We start from the raw sequence: 20,404 nt of genomic DNA on the forward strand, positions 1-20,404 counted from the left end.
TTATTTGTTGTAATTCCTGCGGTACAGGTGATTTGTGCATTTTTCTGGGCTGCAAATATCCATTAGCATTTTTCAATCCCCATCCCCAATCAATTGAATTGAGGGCTTTATCGCCTACCCAAATTTGAAATATATCCAAACTGAAATGACAATCTTCTTCATCTTTAGGTGCCATGTCTGTATTCAGACGTTGGCCGTCATCATGTTTACAATTTTATGGAAACCTTCTACTGTGGAGCCACATCATTGTCCAATATTACGCAGCCATCAAAATATCAGTTTAATAAAGCAAACATAATGATAATAAACTCTCCTAATGTGCTCGACCAAAGCATTTAATGCAGGCACGAGCGATATCAATTTTGAATAATGTGTAGTCAGAGAGGGACAATAAACCTTATTAATACTTTTGAAATAAATATATTGAGAAGGATATTGGGACCCACTTGTGTCAATTGTTTGTGGATAATAAAGTTCAACTACGAGTTGTATCACAAAAAACCTTCCAAATCTTTCAAATATTCCAAAATTTCAAATATTGAGCTGGACAGGTCGCCTTATAAGAATGGATAATAACAGAACACCTAGTGGAACTATGGTGGGACGTCGGCCAAAAGGAAGACCAAGGAAGAGGTGGATAGTGGATATACAAAGTGAGGATCGATACTAAAAAGATATTGAGGAAACATAACTGGAAGAGAACAGCCATGGACAGATATACTAGGAGGCGGATGCTGGGGATGCCAGGGTCCAATTTGGGCTGTAGTGTTATAAGAAAAAAAAAAAAGAGAGAGAGAGAGAGAGAGAGAGAGAGAGAGAGAGAGAGAGAGAGAGAGAGAGAGAGAGAGTAGTCAGTATACCAAAATTGAAACAAAATTGTTTGGTTTTTTTTACAATCACTCTGTAAATTTTAAAAATATCTTATCCATTCAACAACAATTTTAAAGGAAATCTCAAGGACTATAATTAGGACTGTAATTTTTATAAGGTAAAGAGTTAAACGGCGCAAAAAGGTGTTACTCACGTTATCAACCTAACTTGAAGTAGTGATATCTCTGGCAGTGCTACAGTAATGAAAAACATCTTTTTTTTCGAAAAAACCCTATATACTACATTTTCGTACTGAATCATTTTTTCGTATCTCTTTTAATATAAATATAATAATCGCTCTATAATTTGGTCTAATGTTAGAACTAACACTAAAATAAAATGTATTGTAGAAGAAAACAATTGTGTATTTAAATTTTGGTGGATGCGGGTTTAAATATACCTAAGGCCTTGTTTAGATAGGGCGGTATGCCAACATAAACGTCGCGATTAACCTGTTTAAGGTAAAAAGCGTAAAACTCGCGGTTGCATATGTACGATGATGAGCGGTTGCATTTGTTTCTATGTTAACTTGAACCGCGGCGGTTGGGTTTTTCAGGTAAACCGCGCCGTCGACGTTGGCAAACCGCCTGCATATAAACAAGCCCTAATGCTCATTTTTTCTTAAAATATATGAGTGCTCAACCTTTTTGCACCGTATCTCAATTAGTTTGAATGCAATTCGGTCCTCATTTTAAATATGGTTTCAAGCACTACAAAAAGTGTTGTCATCATTATACCCGTAAAATTCACAAGCCTTCACAAAAAAAGTTTCCTTTCGCCTATCTAATCTCACTTTATATTGCAACTACAAGCTACAAAAATATTTCTTGCACATTCTTCGTGATACATAGTTTTTAAGTTATACGCAAAAAGCTGCCGAAAAGGTGCCATTTTTCAATGGAAATGGCAAATTTTCTATAATTATAATCACGAATATGTAATTTAAAAAGTATTGAGTTTTCAAAAAAAAATGTTTGCTTAGAATTAGGTGCTTTAACGACTCCTGAGGTTATTTCTACCTTGGAGAAGGGGTGGAAACAACCCACCAGATAAAAGCGTATTTTGGCATAGGGTAGACTTTGTTTCTTGAGCTTTTTCCTACTTACTGTGAAAATATCGAGTAAATTAGGATGGAACTCGGAGTCAAATACGCTCATTGGCTGCACTAATTGATCAAAATTTAAAAATTTATAATAAATCGTTATGTTTCCTTCTGAGTACTGAAATAATCCATACTTTTGTTTCAGAATATTATGGGCTATACTCATCCTGGGAGCGACCATTCTTTCGATATACTACATTATGGAAATTTATTACAAATACGAAGAAAATCCATTTGTTGTAAGTTTAGCCACGAGGGAATCCCCGATTTATATGATTCCGTTTCCGGCAATCACAATTTGTCCAGTGGCGAAGTCCAATGCAGCTGATTTTAATTTAACTAAAATTGTTCATAAAGTATGGGATGAGAAGAGCTTAACAGAGGAAGAGTAGGTATACAAATTGTTAGACAAAAACTTTTTAAAAAACTTTTAGAGATCCAAAAACTTTTTGGTTGAATATATACACGTGTTTGAAAATTACGTCATATAGACGTCCTTTGTAGGTTATTTTAAATACGTAAGATTATAGACGTTAAAATACGCTTAAGAAACGTTTTCATTTCAGACAGTTTAAGTCTGACGTCACAAAATTGTGAGGAGCTTGTTTGTATTACTCCAAACAATTTCGTTAAATAATGTTCATAAGAAATTACTCATTTATTGTTTACGTGGTTTGTGTCTTGTGTGATAAAATAAGACTTTTCATTTAGGTACTGTACTAGGTACTGTATAGGTACAGGTATTCCAAAATGAGTTGTTCATGATTCTTTTTGATTTAATGGACAGCGTTAAATTAAGACATTAAGTATGCTGGAGAATTTGTTAATACATTATTTATTAGTTTATATGTTGTTTCAGTTTTGACACAGTAAGTAAGTATACTTATAGAAATAGTGAAAATTCTATAATGCGAGGGCTGGTATAATCATGCAGAATCAATGTTAGGTTGCTCCTAATGCACAAGCGATCTTAAACAAATGGTAGTATATCTTCGACACATGGGACGTAGACCTATAATAGGTTTCATGTTACCTATAATTTTATACTACCTATTTTGAAACATCTGAAAGAGGTCACTTTTTGAAAGTATTATAGACGTGATTTTACCGACGTATAAAAGTCGTCACCTTTTTGACGTTTTAAAATCGTCACAATTATGACGTCAAATCGATGAGACAAATACTCATGATTTTCAACGTAGATACTACGTCATAGAAACACGTCAATTGGTCATTTTTATGACGTGTTATCTACATTATAAAAACGTCGTTTGGTTGCCTGGGCGGTAAAATAAACAGTACTGAAATGGGTATTTCTCAAATTTGTATGTCATGCGCCGAAACGTACTGAGTGGTTACCGAATGTCGTGTTAATAGAGAGTTTTTGTGCAGCCAAATACGTATACGTAACGTATCTTTTTGACATATTAAGCATGCGCATAATGGTTAAACTCCCGTATCTCGATACGTATTAGCCGTGGTATTCTAAAGTAACGGTCGGATACGTACGCGAAAGTTACCGAATGCACAAGGGGATCTTGCCCGATTACCAAATCAACATTTCATCATCGGTGTATAACAGGTTATATTGGTTTCGTCTATTTGAGTAAAATTATTTTTTGTTTGTTATTGGAAATTGGAACTTCATAATAGATTTAAAACTTGCTTGTTTTTTAAGTTGTCTATTAATAAAGCAAAACAAACAAATCTTGTATTTAGGAAATACAGAGAAATATCACCACCACCACAATAACTAGATAAACAAATGATCTAATTTCAGTAAAATTTTCAAATAAATATGAACAAACTCTTTAAATTATACCGGAATCCTGATGTAGGTACAATAATTTTCAACTAAAAAGTAGGTATAAACAAAAATAAAAAATTTAAAACTAAGGAAAAATAATATTTTTTGATATTTAAATAGAAGCAATTAAAGCCATACAATTTCATCATTCACATTTATCTTTTTTACATTTATACGTACCTATATTAATTGTATATTGTGTGTACATAGTTTTATTTTTTTTTAATGTCAACGGAATTTAAAAATGACTTTACGTTACGTTAGCCAGTTACAAAAACTCCCTATTACCGTTCATCATTCTTACGATACGTTAGTGCTTTACGTATAGGGAGATACGTTACGTTAGGCAGTTACAAAAACTCTCTAATATTAGGTGCTTCAGAATGGCTCTCAGTTTTGAAGAAAATTTTTTTATCGTGGAGTACTATTTTCGGTCATACGGAAAATGTCGTAAAAACGGTCCAAGCTTCAAATAAACAATATTTTCAGCAGGACAGGGCCATCTGTCACACGTCCAGGGAGTCTTTGTATACGCATACTGCGCGATGATTTTGGGAGATCGTCAGTCACCAGACCTAACGTAACCTGATGCGTACATATAGAGAATGCTGAAGGAGGCAGACCGATATATCGTCGGACATTCCAGAATTGCAGACTAGAACTAAAGATTTTTTTCATTCCAGAGAGCATCTTTAACATCTGTTTTATCGGGAAGGTCGTCGTGAATAATCTTTGAAAGGTTATATATCATGTATACTAAAGATATACATAAACATAAACATCTTTTCAATATTCCTTTCAGCACTGTATTTTGTCGCCTACTGTATTTCAATTCAAATTGTACTTATTATGTAATAATACGCTATGAGCTCGTAGGTAGAGGGGATAATTAAAAATTCGCGAGCGCCAGTAGTGACAAGTCTGTAAGCTTTTAATGGAAATTTGATATAAATGTCAAAGTGATTAATTTAAAATATTGAAATTAAAAACATTAATAGAAAATAATATTAGTTGGTCAAAGCTGTGGTGTATATTTTTACCTTAAATATACTTACGTTTTAAATACTGAATTTAAGTTTTTTTTTAATATTTCGTAATATGTAATTATAAATTAATCTAAGCGCCATCTACACGATAATTGTGAAAGTATCCGAAGTAAGACATTAATATTTCATTAATAGAACCTTAGAATGATTAGCAAAATCTTTAAAAAATCGATTACAGTTTAATTACTTTTTTGCGTTGTAAATATTAAGCGATAACAATTAAATAATAAATTTAAAAATTACCGGTGAAAGTTGCATTAGTAATCCGCTAGGAGCGACACCAGCGAAGCTCAGAGCGTATAGGTCAATCAAGCTAGTAAAAAATTAGCCGTTTTTCGACATTACTGAAAGGACGGGGTTTGACAGTTGAAATGTGTAGTATGAGATATTACAAAAAGACTATGGTTCATTCCACCAACATACGTCTGTTTTGGATTATCGCGACAACGAATATTTCAGTGTGTAACATAAGAAGTACGAAAGTAAATGGCTCTAATAATTATTCCAATAAACAGCAATGTAATTTGCAATTTATTTTCGTTCTTCATATTTTGCACAATAAAATATTCGTTGTCGAAATAATCCAACACAGTCGTATATTCGTGGAATAGGGTACACCATCTTGAAATTCATCAATTTTTAGTGGAACAATTTTGAAATTAACAAAAAAAACGTCAAACTTAGTTTTTTGCTTATAACTTAAAACCTCCTTTATTTAGATATTTAACGTCCACAGGTAACTTTTTCAGACAAAAAAGATACATCGAATGAGATACGCTAAATGAAAATCGGTTAATAGTCCAAATAAAAGTCCAATATAGGACAAAACCTCGCAATTTTTACAGAATAGATCGATTTGCTTGAAAATTTGAGGATAAGTAGTAGATAGTGCAAGGATCAAAATCTATATGAGGCCGAGAGGCGCTTTTATCATGGAGGTGGTTGCCACCCCATCTCGGGGGTGGAAGTTTTTTATTTTACTTATTTTGACCGCAAAAGTTGGTAAAAACATTCATTCTAAGCAAAAAATGTTGTATATATTTTTTTTATAAAATTAATAGTTTTCGATTTATTCGCTATCGAAAGTGTTAGTTTTATATCGAAAAAATCAATGTTTTTAATCAGTTTTCTGCTAATAACTCAAAAAGTTTTCGTTTTATCAAAACAACTTTGCTTAAAAAAAATTTACCTTTTGAAAAAATAAACAAAACAGTTTTTTTATTTTCTTTAAGACCAATAGTAATCGAGCTATACTTTATTATATGTTAGATCTTCTTCGTCAAATGCTAAATATTGTAGTTTCAAATTCAAAAGACGGGAAAACTTGTTCAAACTAATTTAAAGTATTTAAAAATATCTATCTACAGAAATAAAAAAAGTCTAGCTCAAAAATTAAGGACTTATTATGAAAAGAATGTCAGTCCCTATTTTTTTCAGCGAAAAAGTGATCATCAAAAATTGTAGCTTATTTAATTTCCAAAGAACGGGGTTAGCAAAAATTTTTTCTATGGCAAAAACTGAGTGAACTATTGACAATTAAAACTTGTAATAACATGCAAAAACCACCTTTACCAACCCTTTTACAGTCACCTCTTTTTGCGACTTAGAATTTTAAAAGGACTAAATATTAATAGCCTTATAGATCTTGTAGAGACCTACAAAATTCTTTTTACCAAACTTTCTAGGATAAAAAATAAAAAGGTTACGGTCAAAAAATCAATATATTTTTTTGAAAAAAAAAATAGGAGAAATCCAGTGGGAAGCTTAATAATGTAAGTTAGCGGTGTTTTTAGTCATTGGCCTTATTCATACTTATTTATTTATGTATTAATAATCGATTTCAGAAGTTTGACTGACTTAGAATGATTAGTTTTAAAAAAACTGGAGTTAAAAGCGAATGAAAAATTTTTGAAGTTTGGTAAAAAATGCCAATTTCTTCAGAATAGAAAGATTAGCATCAGAGATACGAAAAAATGTTTAAATATGAAATTGTAGGTTATTTAAATCCCAAACACTTGCTACCTATGTGTTTGTATAGTTATTTATATTTATTTAGTTAGTTTGCTTAATATGTATCTATTTTAATGTAAACATTTAATTGAACATTTCATGCATACTATATTATAACATTGTAGTCTAATGGGCATATGGGTTTTGCGACCCCTCAAATTTATTGTATAATACTAATAATAATAACAGTCTCTCTCATATAGCTACTTTCTCATACTGTAATTACTGGTAATGAAACAGTGGATCATTTTGCCAAATAAGCTACCAACCGGCAACCACAATAATGGAATAATCACAATTTAATTAGCTAACGATCTCAAACTTGCCTCAAACTCATTTTCAAAAAGTCAGTATATATGATGCCTGTCAAAACTTATGGCAATAGAGTAAAACAACTCTACATAAACTCCAGCCATTTATTGGTCATCCGTCCCTGGACTTTATAACTAGAACATATACAGCTTTCCCACCAGAATATGTATACAGATTTCCTATTGCCTTTCTTAAAGAGTATTTTATAATAAATCAAAAAACGGTTCATGAGTAATTACTATTACTTTCCATAAGAAAAAAGTGAATAATATCGAACATAACGTATTATAACATATAATTGGATATAATGGTAGGGGCAGGGCCTATTTTACCACTAGGTCCGTGAGGCACCTGCCTCGGGCCCACATTTTAATGGGGTCCGGAAAGATCACTAAAAAATTTTTTGATGGCAATAACAAAATTAATTTTTAAAATTCTTTCATTTTACGAACAGGAAATGATCAATTATGACTCCACTGTTGATTTCCAAGCGACTTCACCTGTCACAAGAACATCTCCGTCATCTATAGAAAACGACAATGTCAATAACTCTTTTCCAAGCGATATTGGAGATTGGCCAAAACATTTAAATCTGGAATTTCAACAATATTTTATATAATCGGCCGAATCAATATATTGATAAAATTAGTGAATGTGTTACAGAACTGAATAAAAAAAACCAGACATTTGCAAAGTGCAATTTTTTATAAAATGAACGCTAATGGGGAAAAATTCTTCGCGAGTGGTTAGTGTACAGTCCTAAATGTAGCCTTGTTTATTGTTACGTTTGTGAACTGAGTTCCATGAAAATTATTGTTCTTCTAACTTTCGATGGTTATAATGACTGGAGAAATATCAATAGAACAGTTATTCAAAATGAGCGATCTCCTGAGCATATTTCACCAGTTGGTAGGTACGTTAGTGAAGAGAAGTAGTACAGCAGGACAAATTGTAACATTAATGGAAAAAAGTTATTTAGAAGAAAAGGAACATTGGAAAACGTTCTTCAACGAAAAATAGCAACTATTAAATTTTTGTCCAAGAATGGTCTATCCTTTTATGATTCGACAACCAAATTATTTATAAAAGGAAATATTATATAAGTACAGTGTGTCGCATCAGCCCTATGTTTTGGCTATCAAAATAAATACAGATTTGAAGTTTAGCACAGTCATACAGGTTGATGGTTCACATTTTTTAAGATACTCAGCTGAAATTTAAATTTTAAACGCAGCCTACTGCGGCTCCACAAACAGTTTAAATTTTTGGTATTTTGCTTCGCGTTAGAGATATTATCAGAAAAAGTTATTTGAAAAAGTTGTTCCAAACATTATTTCAACCCCATATACCAAATTTCATGACAAAATTCGTAGCCTGTCACGTTCCGACTTTGTTATTAATAAATTATTGCAAAAATAACGATTTATAGTACGTTTATTCACGGTTTTTGCTCTAAATAAAAAAAAACACTTGGATTGACATGAAATTTGACATACACGCAGCTAACATGTCAAAAAAACATGATGTGTGCTTTTACCCTGGGGGTGACTTTCACCCCTTTCCGTGGGTGCAAAAAGAAACCTTTAAAATAAATCCGGAAGTGGATAAACTGATTAATTCTAAGCAACTTTTGTTTTATAGAGTTTTTTCACTGTCAATACTTTTCGCAATATTTGTGAGTGAATATGTTCATTTTTCAACAAAAAAAAACACGTTTTTAGTGGTTTTATAAGCACTTTCGAACCGATGAAACTTATAGTTCATAATATTAATAATAATATCGTATGGCATTTTTGCCGGGGAGATTCTTTTGGATTGTTCCGGCGCCATTTACATCTTTAACCCTGTTTCAATTAACTAGTGTCGATGTACACTAGCCCAGGGGGACCGACGTCTTACGTGAAACGGCTCGATCATTTTTAGAAATAAAAATAGATTGTCGTTGGCGGGGCTCGAACCCGTGTGCTCTGTATGAGACCAGCGATCATGCCGTTGAGCTATGGCCGTTCACTTACAAATCATATAAATATAAGATAAAATAAAATAAGTAAGTTCGCCCCCTTTTTTTTGTAAAAAATCGGGAAAATCACCCCTAATTAGCATATCAAATGAAATTAATCGTTACCGCTTCACAAGTTGCTTTACTTATCTTGTATTTACAGATCATATAAGTACAAGATAAGTAAAGCAACTTGTGAAGCGGTAACGATTAATTTCATTTGAGATGCTAATTAAGGTTGATTTTCCCGATTTTTTTACTAAAAAAAAGCGACCAACATTATTTTGAGCGTAACTTTGTTATTTTTGATACTACGTACTTTTTCAAAAAACAAGAATAAAGTTTTTTAAGAGCTTTAAAAAATTTGTAATGAGTTTTCCTCAAAAAGTGCTTCATTTTTTGGTTATTTTTTGTTGAAATATTCGGTTTGGAATTTGACGAATATGAACCTGTTGTTCATTAGCTACAACTCCGCTTCTACTGGTTCTACAGACCTCACACATACACCATTTTTGAAGTTATACTTCTTTACGGGCGTAATGACGGTGAAATTTTATATGGGAAAACCTAGCGACCGGGCGCATGCGCATTATAACTTTGTTCTGATTGGATGTTCAAATGACATGACAAAAATTATCCAATATGGCAGCTGTGGCACAGCTGTGGGACTGTGTTTGGTTATAATGTATGCTTGTTGCGTTTTAAAATTTGTAGGAAGAGAAACAACAAACAAAAAGTTAGTTAATGGTTATACTGCCTTTTTAAATAGTTTTCATATTATATTTTTGGACTTATTTACATAGAAGAGATGATTGTTGCATGCCAATGTGAAAGCTCATCAAACTGTGCCTAGTATGAGTGCCGCAGATCTCGCTTATTCAAAGCTAAAGAATCTTTCACTGGTAAGTGTTTTATAAATAGTTGATCAAATTTTGTTATGATATTTGAACATAGCCACTTTGCACGACGCAAGTGATTGCGAAATGTATTAGTCGTTATACGGGCTCCGATACCTACCTTGAACCTACCAAAATACATAAGTAGTATGTAATACTTTTTTTTACATAATTTGATTACCATCAAAATTTATATCAATATTCACCTAATATATTGTCTTCTTACCCTATGTTTTGTTGTATTTTTTCAATTCTAAATCATTTCAATTCAAAATCAAAATAATTTGATTTACATAAGTTAAAAATGTCAAAAGGTTAATCTGTTTAGTTAGACGATCTTCGCACATAATGACAAGCTGCCTCTGTGGTGCAGTTTTAATGCGGGTGAATCCCAATACAACGCAAATACCAGCCGCGTGGTAAGTTGGTTCGAATCCCAATAGAAACTTTTATTTTTTTATTTTTTTTTTATACATTTTATGATTGTAAGTATATTTATTATATAATTTTATTTTCAGAAAATACGTATTTAGTTAAAAATTTTTCCGACAATTACTGTTCAGAAATCATTTGTGGCATTTTTAATGTGTTTGTGTGTGTTTTATTTTTTTATTATTTTAATTTTTGGCACTGTTTTAATAAAAACGTTTGAGAAGTATTAAGTATAAATTAATTTAATATTTAAATAAAATATAAATAAAAAGTATATTAATTTCGTTTATAATCATATAATCATATAATAGAAGTATAACTTCTTACGTGCGTACAAAGTACACACACATTCTTTTTTTTTCATTTTTTTATAGTCTATAATTTTGCTAAGAAATTTTTTTTGAAAAAATACTTTTTGAGTTATTTGCGAAAAACCGTCTAAAAACGTGGGTTTTTTTGTTGAAAAATGAACATATTCATTCGCAAATAACTCAAAAAGTATTGACTTAATGAAAAAACTTTATAGAACAAAAGTTGCTTAGAATTAATCAGTTTGTCCACTTCCGGACTTATTTTAAAGGTATCTATTTTCACTCCAGAAAAGGGGCGAAACTCACCTCCAGAGTAAAAGCACACATCGGCAAAATATCACTTGTTTTGTTTGACATGTTAGCTACGTGTATGCCAAATTTCATGTTAATCCAAGTGGTTTTTTTTTTAATTTAGAGCAAAAACCGTGAGTAAACGTACTATAAACCATTATTTTTGCAATAATTTATTATAGTACCTACATTCTTTCACGGTTTTTGCTGTAAATTTTAAAGAACCGCTTGGATTGACATGAAATTTGGCATACGCATAGCTAACATGTCAAAGAAAAAAAGTGATATGGTGCCGCTGTGTGCTTTTGCCCTGGAGGTGAGTTTCGCCCCATCTCGGGCTTCCAGACCACTTCCATTGGATTCAGCGACCCAAAAAACGTATAATACCACCATCAAATCACATCGAGCTAGAATTTCCCGCGGGACCCCTTATGTTGCGACTAGACTAAAATTTATATGTAGGCCGCGATTAAATTTCAGTTGAGTATCTTAAAAAATGTGATCAACCTGTAACACTGTGCGAAACTTGAAATCCGTATTTATTTTAATAACGGAAATATAGAGCTGTCTTCATCTGAAATGCGACACACTGTATTTAAACAATGTTTAAATGTTTATAAGTATATAAATTTTATTTATTGTTAATAAACATGGTTCTAAAAATCAAACAGGAGTAGGATGTGCTATGTATGTGCAAAATACCCATCAACATAATAATTATAAATTATCTAGTATTAGTGGTATTTTTACAGCTGAGATTATAGCCATCGAAAAAGCTCTAGAATGGATCAAAGAGAATAATATTGAAAAAGCTGTGATAATAACAGACTCCAGATCTGCAATATATGCAATTCAAAACACTGATTTTAATTCATACAAATCAAAAATTTTATGTAATATAAAAAATAATTTGTCTAAAGTGGAAGTAGTATTTATATGGGCAAAAGGGCATGCCGGTATACTGGGTAATGAGAAAGTGGATGAGTTGGCCAAAGATGCAATAAAAAATGGTGAGATCCTAAGGAAGCTCTCATACCAAAAGCGATATCCGAACGATATTTGTAACAGGCAACATCCCATATAGTCCAGACTGTATCGTCGCCCCCGTTAGGTAAATTATTCCGATCATTTTTTTTTGCACAAACGTTTTTCTTAAAAAGAGGTCCTTATAACAAATACACAGAGTGCCGGGAGGTGCCGCGGTCGGAAAATTGTTTTAACAATTTTTTTTAAACAAATTCAAAAAATCAATTTTTTCACTTCGTACCAATTTTTTTTAGATTCTTTGGAATATTATGAGCAAAAAGGGTCTCTTATGAATTTTCTCTAAAATTAATTGTTGTCGAGTTATACGCGATTTAAAATTTGAAAAACGCGAAAATGGTCATTTTCAAGGCTTTAACTCTGTTAGGAATTATTATTATGAAAGTCAGAAAAAGACTAAATCAAAGTTTAAAGCACCCCCTACATAATTCTGAAGAAATTTGTGTCAATAATTTATTACTAAACTGTTATTTTTAACTATTAGCGCTAACAGCGTATGGAGGCGGCCGTCAATGTGAGTGCGAGTAAGATGCACCATTGGTTGCCGGAATGGTGCATCTCTTTCCCACTCACATTGACGGCCGCCTCAATACGCTGTTAGCGCTGATTAATTAAAAATAACAGCTTAGTAATACATTAATGACACAAATTTCTGCAAGATCATGTAGAGAGGGGGGCGGGATTTAAACTTTTATTTAGTCACTTTTTGACTTTCATAATAATAATTTATAACCGAGTCATTAAGCCTTGAAAATGGTCATTTTGGCGTTATATATATATATATATATATATATATATATATATATATATATATATATATATATATATATATATATATATATATATATATATATATATATATATATATATATAACAAGGAGAGGTTAGCGCGAGTTAATAAATATCGGCATGGCTCGCAATAAGTATGAAAAACAAAATATGCACAAGGTGGAATGCAACCATAGACACGTGTTTCTGACTTATTAGTCGTCATCAGTATGATATAGCTAAACAGGAGCAATGCAACCAATTTGTGGCTATAATGTTAGAAGACCCTCAGGATTCGAGAGCAACAACTAACAAATCCACGGAGGAAGCTACAGCTACCTGAGGCAAGGAATGCCAAACGTTTAGAACGTTTTAAACAATCAAACAAGGAGAGGTTCCTAAAACCCTACCTAGGAGAGGTACCTAACCTCTCCTTGTTTGATTGTTTAAAACGTTCTAAACGTTTGGCATTCCTTGCCTCAGGTAGCTGTAGCTTCCTCCGTGGATTTGTTAGTTGTTGCTCTCGAATCCTGAGGGTCTTCTAACATTATAGCCACAAATTGGTTGCATTGCTCCTGTTTAGCTATATCATACTGATGACGACTAATAAGTCAGAAACACGTGTCTATGGTTGCATTCCACCTTGTGCATATTTTGTTTTTTATATATATATATATATATATATATATATATATATATATATATATATATCTTAATCTTAGCTTTGATTCCAGGCCATACTGGAGTAAAGGGGAATACAGAGGCTGATACATTGGCAAATATAGTCAAGACTTTAAACATTTCTGCAGACATTGAAATATATAAATTTCACTTTTTACCTTTTATTAAACACAAAATTGTAAATGAGTTTAAAGTTGAATGGACAAAACAGTTTAAAACTAAAGTGATTTTTCTACAAACCCTTGGTTCCACAAATTCACATTTGGGGATCGAAGGCACTTGACATCAATTATTAGAATGCGTTTGGGTCAATGCCTCATACCAGATCATTATTGGTTTAAAATCAATTGTAGTGATACTCCTTTTTGTGAATGTGGACAAAAGTATAACTCATATGTTACTGAATATGTTACAAAATAAATCAACTTGACCTATATCAGGAACTTGTTAATACAGGAAGTCCAACCCCCATTTCAATATAAAATTGTCTACATAATATTAATGACCAAATCTTAAGAACGATCAATCAAATTAAAATATAAAATAGATATTTGACAATCATAATACAATGAATTTAACGAAGGGAATATGGAAAAATCCAGACCCCTTGAAAATCACATTCCCTTCCAATTGCAGTCTAAATACGAGAACTGGCCAAGTACCTAAGAAGTGGAGGCCAAGAAACTAAAAGGAGAAGAAGTAATTTTGGCGTTTTTCAAATTTTAAATCGCGTATAACTCGAAAACAATAAATTTAAGAGAAAAATCACAAGAGACCTTTTTTGTCCATAATGACCCAAAGAATATAAAAAATTTACGAAGTGAAAAAATTGATTTTTTGAATTTGTTTAAAAAAAATTGTTTAAACTATTTTCCGACCGCGGCACCTCCCGGCACCCTGTAGATTTATTATGAGGACGTCTTTTTCAGTAAGTTTGTGCAAAAGAAAACGAATCCGAATAATTTACCTAACGGGACCAACAATACAGCATGGTCTAATAAATATCTGCGGTTAATTTATGTCTTCAATGCACTTAAACTACCTAGAATTCTTTAAAAGCTCGTTCGGGATCGAATTCTCAAAAAGGGCAGTGTGCTGTGTGCCAAAGGCCCAGATGTGTGTATTTGGGATTGAGGGCGTACAATAAGAGGGATAATAGGGCATTATAATTTTTGATATAATAGGTTTATTGGTCAATTATAGGTCAATTTTTTACAATAATTTGTTTACTTACATAATAAACTTAAAAAAGTCTTAAAAGCATAGACATGCTTGTTGACTTATGTATATAATGTTTACAGATTAATATTTACAGTTTTTTTGACAAATCAATTTTTTCTAGTATAATTTAAATTTGTTAAGTTGGTACACAAATCCCTTTTTTATTTAGTCCAAGTAGTATAAATAATTTTATATATATAATCTATATCTAAACCTTTCTTAAGGTGTTCGAAAAATACATTTCATGCATCTATATCAATTATATCATATACAAATCGTCTCCACTCTTGCTTATTCTTGGACCTTCGTTTCGCTTCAGTCGAAGTTGTATTTTTCTTCTTCAGAATCCTTACCACTTCATCGTTCCAGGTTTTCTTTGGTCTCCGTTTTCCTCTCTTGTTTTGTGTACTTTTGCCTCCCATACGCGTTTTACTTGTCTATTGTCGTTCATTCTACACAAAAGCCAAAAGGATTTAAGCTTGTTCTTATCTAGTATTTGTGTTTTTGGTTCGACTTGTAGTTCTTCTGTTACAATGCTGTTTCTTATTCTATCGCGTCTTGTAATTCCTTTTACTTTTCATGGGTGCTTCTTGAGTTTATTCTATTTTTCGATGATTGTGTTAGCACCCAGCTCTCAGTAGTATAGGTGAGAATCGGCCTGAAGATCATTTTATATACCCCCATCTTCGTCCTGCTGCTTACTTCTTTCTTTCCAATGAATGCTCTGTTTAAGCTGTAGTACATTCTTCAGTCATGGTTATCCTTTCGTTGACTTCTTCTTCTGATCTTCCTCCATTTTCTATTTTCATACCCAGGTATTTATGTATATGTTGTTACTTGTTCTAGTTTTTGGTTATTTATCTCTATATTTCCTTGAGTATCCTCATTTCCCATGACCATTATCTTTATTTTCTCCATGTTTATTTTCATATTTCTTTCTAAGTGATATTTTTAAAGTTTATGGGCAATTGATAGTCCGTTCGCTGACGGTAAAATAATGCAAAACCTATAAATTTTAAAGATCCGCTTAAATTGGCATGAAATTTGGCATATACATATTATGTAGGTAGCATGGGGGCCCAGCTTCATCCCTTCTCGAGAGTGAAAAAATATACGCTCAAAATAAGACCGGAAATGGATAAAATAACTAATTCTAAGCAACTTTTGTTTTATAGCATTTTTTCACTAAGTTAAAATTTTCGAGTTATTTGCGAGTAAATATGTTCATAAAAAACACATTTTCAGACGGTTTCTTGCAACTAACTCAAAAAGTAAGTATTTTATCAAAAAAAAAACACTCTTAGCAAAAATATATCCCATAAAAAAGTGAAAAAAATGGTTTAGGTATGAGATTACCTAGTAAAAGAAGAGTTATAAGTAATAAAAAATACATTGATACTCGCACACACACACACACACACACACACACACACACACACACACACACACACACACACACACACACACACACACACACACACACACACACACACACACACACACACACACACACACACACACACACACACACACACACACACACACACACACACACACACACACACACACACACACACACACACACACACACACACACACACACACACACACACACACACACACACACACACACACACACACACACACACACACACACACACACACACACACACACACACACACACACACACACACACACACACACACACACACACACACACACACACACACACACACACACACACACACACACACACACACACACACACACACACACACACACACACACACACACACACACACACACACACACACACACACACACACACACACACACACACACACACACACACACACACACACACACACACACACACACACACACACACACACACACACACACACACACACACACACACACACACACACACACACACACACACACACACACACACACACACACACACACACACACACACACACACACACACACACACACACACACACACACACACACACACACACACACACACACACACACACACACACACACACACACACACACACACACACACACACACACACACACACACACACACACACACACACACACACACACACACACACACACACACACACACACACACACACACACACACACACACACACACACACACACACACACACACACACACACACACACACACACACACACACACACACACACACACACACACACACACACACACACACACACACACACACACACACACACACACACACACACACACACACACACACACACACACACACACACACACACACACACACACACACACACACACACACACACACACACACACACACACACACACACACACACACACACACACACACACACACACACACACACACACACACACACACACACACACACACACACACACACACACACACACACACACACACACACACACACACACACACACACACACACACACACACACACACACACACACACACACACACACACACACACACACACACACACACACACACACACACACACACACACACACACACACACACACACACACACACACACACACACACACACACACACACACACACACACACACACACACACACACACACACACACACACACACACACACACACACACACACACACACACACACACACACACACACACACACACACACACACACACACACACACACACACACACACACACACACACACACACACACACACACACACACACACACACACACACACACACACACACACACACACACACACACACACACACACACACACACACACACACACACACACACACACACACACACACACACACACACACACACACACACACACACACACACACACACACACACACACACACACACACACACACACACACACACACACACACACACACACACACACACACACACACACACACACACACACACACACACACACACACACACACACACACACACACACACACACACACACACACACACACACACACACACACACACACACACACACACACACACACACACACACACACACACACACACACACACACACACACACACACACACACACACACACACACACACACACACACACACACACACACACACACACACACACACACACACACACACACACACACACACACACACACACACACACACACACACACACACACACACACACACACACACACACACACACACACACACACACACACACACACACACACACACACACACACACACACACACACACACACACACACACACACACACACACACACACACACACACACACACACACACACACACACACACACACACACACACACACACACACACACACACACACACACACACACACACACACACACACACACACACACACACACACACACACACACACACACACACACACACACACACACACACACACACACACACACACACACACACACACACACACACACACACACACACACACACACACACACACACACACACACACACACACACACACACACACACACACACACACACACACACACACACACACACACACACACACACATTTTAATACACATAATTCATTTAAAAACCTGTGTAACACTATGCGAAACTTCAAATCTGTATTTATTTAGCGGAAATATAGAGCTGTCTTCATCTTAAATGCGACACAGTGTATTTAAACAATGTTTAAATGCTTATACCTATATAAATTTTATTTATTGTTAATAAAAATTTAAATCTTTGTGCAACTATATTTTCATTAAATAATTAATTCATTTAAAAAAGTTTTTATTATTATTATTAAATCATATTTAGGGGCCCAAAAATTGTGTAGTCCTCGGGCCTGATTTGAAGTAAATAAGCTCTGGGTAGGGGAGCCCAAGCGGAGATTTTTGCAGTTACTCGAGCGCGTCAGATTATCACATGGGGAGAAACCTAGTACCCTGTAGATGTACCTCTACTATATATTGACTCTTAATAGAGGAGAGTTCGTTAAGAGGGATCCGAAAAAATCTATCCTTAGAAAAACTCGAAATCGTCAGATTAATGTAATAGGCCTAGATCCCGCGTACCAAAAAAAAAATTATTAATAGCAAGCTGAACATTTGTTAATAGCTTAAGGGTGTCTAGTCGGAAAAACTTTGCTGTACGTGAATACTGGAACAGGGGAAGTTTTAATTGTGGAACAGGTTAAAAGTTTGGAACGTCAGACTACGAAAACGTTCCATGTATTTTGTCGGACATAACTTCCAATTGATTTGTTACCATTTCATTAAACTCTCATGCAAAAATCAGACTGGCATTATCACCAACTGGGCATTTTAATATGTCCAACACAAATAACATGTCAAATGACAGGAATTATATTGGTGATAAAATTTATCACCACTATTTAATAGCAGTCTGATTTTTGCATGAGAGTTTATAGTGTAGGAAACAGAGGTTGAACCTTGCAAAATGGACACAAGTCCGGTTTTATTTTTTTTCTGTTATATCAAGGGGTGCTTATTATAAGACTAACTTTTTCTGAAAAAACTTCGCCCCGGAACCCCCCTTTTCACCCATTTAAAGGGGGTAATTTGTGGTTTTTGCGGAACGTAGCCCTTCCTGTACCTTTTACAAAAAATTTATTTTATAGAAATATGAAGAGAACTATATTTTCTACGATATGTTTTGACAGCATATGTCTATCATCCACCGTTTAGCGAGGGTGGCGCCCCCTAGTTGACAAGTTTTTAAAAAAGATGTTTTTAAAAAATATATATTTTTCCCTAACTGTAACGGAATTTAAGAAGAAATCCTGCGGAAATTATTCACAAATAAGTGATTGATTTTTTGGTATAGGTTTCACTTAAGGGTAATTGCCCTATTTTTAATTACAGGGTGTTACATTTAAAAAAAACCCTTTTTATACCATCTGAACCGTTTATGCTAGAGTAAAAAGACTTTCAGCGATAACCCATGTACTAACTAGTGCTATTTACAAATTTGTATAATGCATCCCCATTTTTTCCCCGGAACCACCCCAAAAAAAGAAGAATTAATAAATAAAGTGATTTTCTTGGAATCTTTCACACACAATGCCCTTTATTAATATGCTTCATATATCATTTTGTGAACGTTATTATTACCCATGCATGGACACCAAAAGAAATTCCCTAGTGCAACCCCTGTAGCCAAAAATAAATAAATAAAATGGGGGGTTAAAATTTTTTTTTTGCTTTTTGATCCATATGGGCATATGCTTCATCAATAGTGCTTTTCAAAAATATATATGGTGATTGCAACATCCCTGCGGAAACCACCCCTATCCTTGAAAATATACTGCAGAAACTACCCCTATCCCTTGGCGAGGATGTTTTTACGATTTTCTCATTACCTATGCATTATTTTTAAACAAAACTTATACAAGGTTAAAGACTACTATTTATTCTAAAAATTAGGTCCTATTCATTTTTTTCGTATAAGCAACCATTACGGCACAGTGGCGCCGTAAAACTTATATATGCTTTGGCGGGCTCCAGTTTTTGTTA

At 34.1% G+C, this 20,404-nt stretch overlaps 1 protein-coding gene across 1 annotated transcript in view; it reads left to right on the top strand.

The window, feature by feature from the left end:
• The window catches only part of LOC114336264 (pickpocket protein 28), a 316,523-nt gene that overhangs the window by 180,391 nt on the left and 115,728 nt on the right, over window positions 1-20,404 (top strand). Inside the window, exon 2 of the mRNA XM_050657303.1 lies at window positions 2,118-2,360. Within this exon, the coding sequence (XP_050513260.1) occupies window positions 2,118-2,360 (243 nt within the window). The remainder of the gene's footprint in view (window positions 1-2,117; window positions 2,361-20,404) is intronic.

The sequence above is a fragment of the Diabrotica virgifera genome, chromosome 7, assembly GCF_917563875.1.
Source record: "Diabrotica virgifera virgifera chromosome 7, PGI_DIABVI_V3a".
NCBI lineage: Eukaryota > Metazoa > Arthropoda > Insecta > Coleoptera > Chrysomelidae > Diabrotica > Diabrotica virgifera.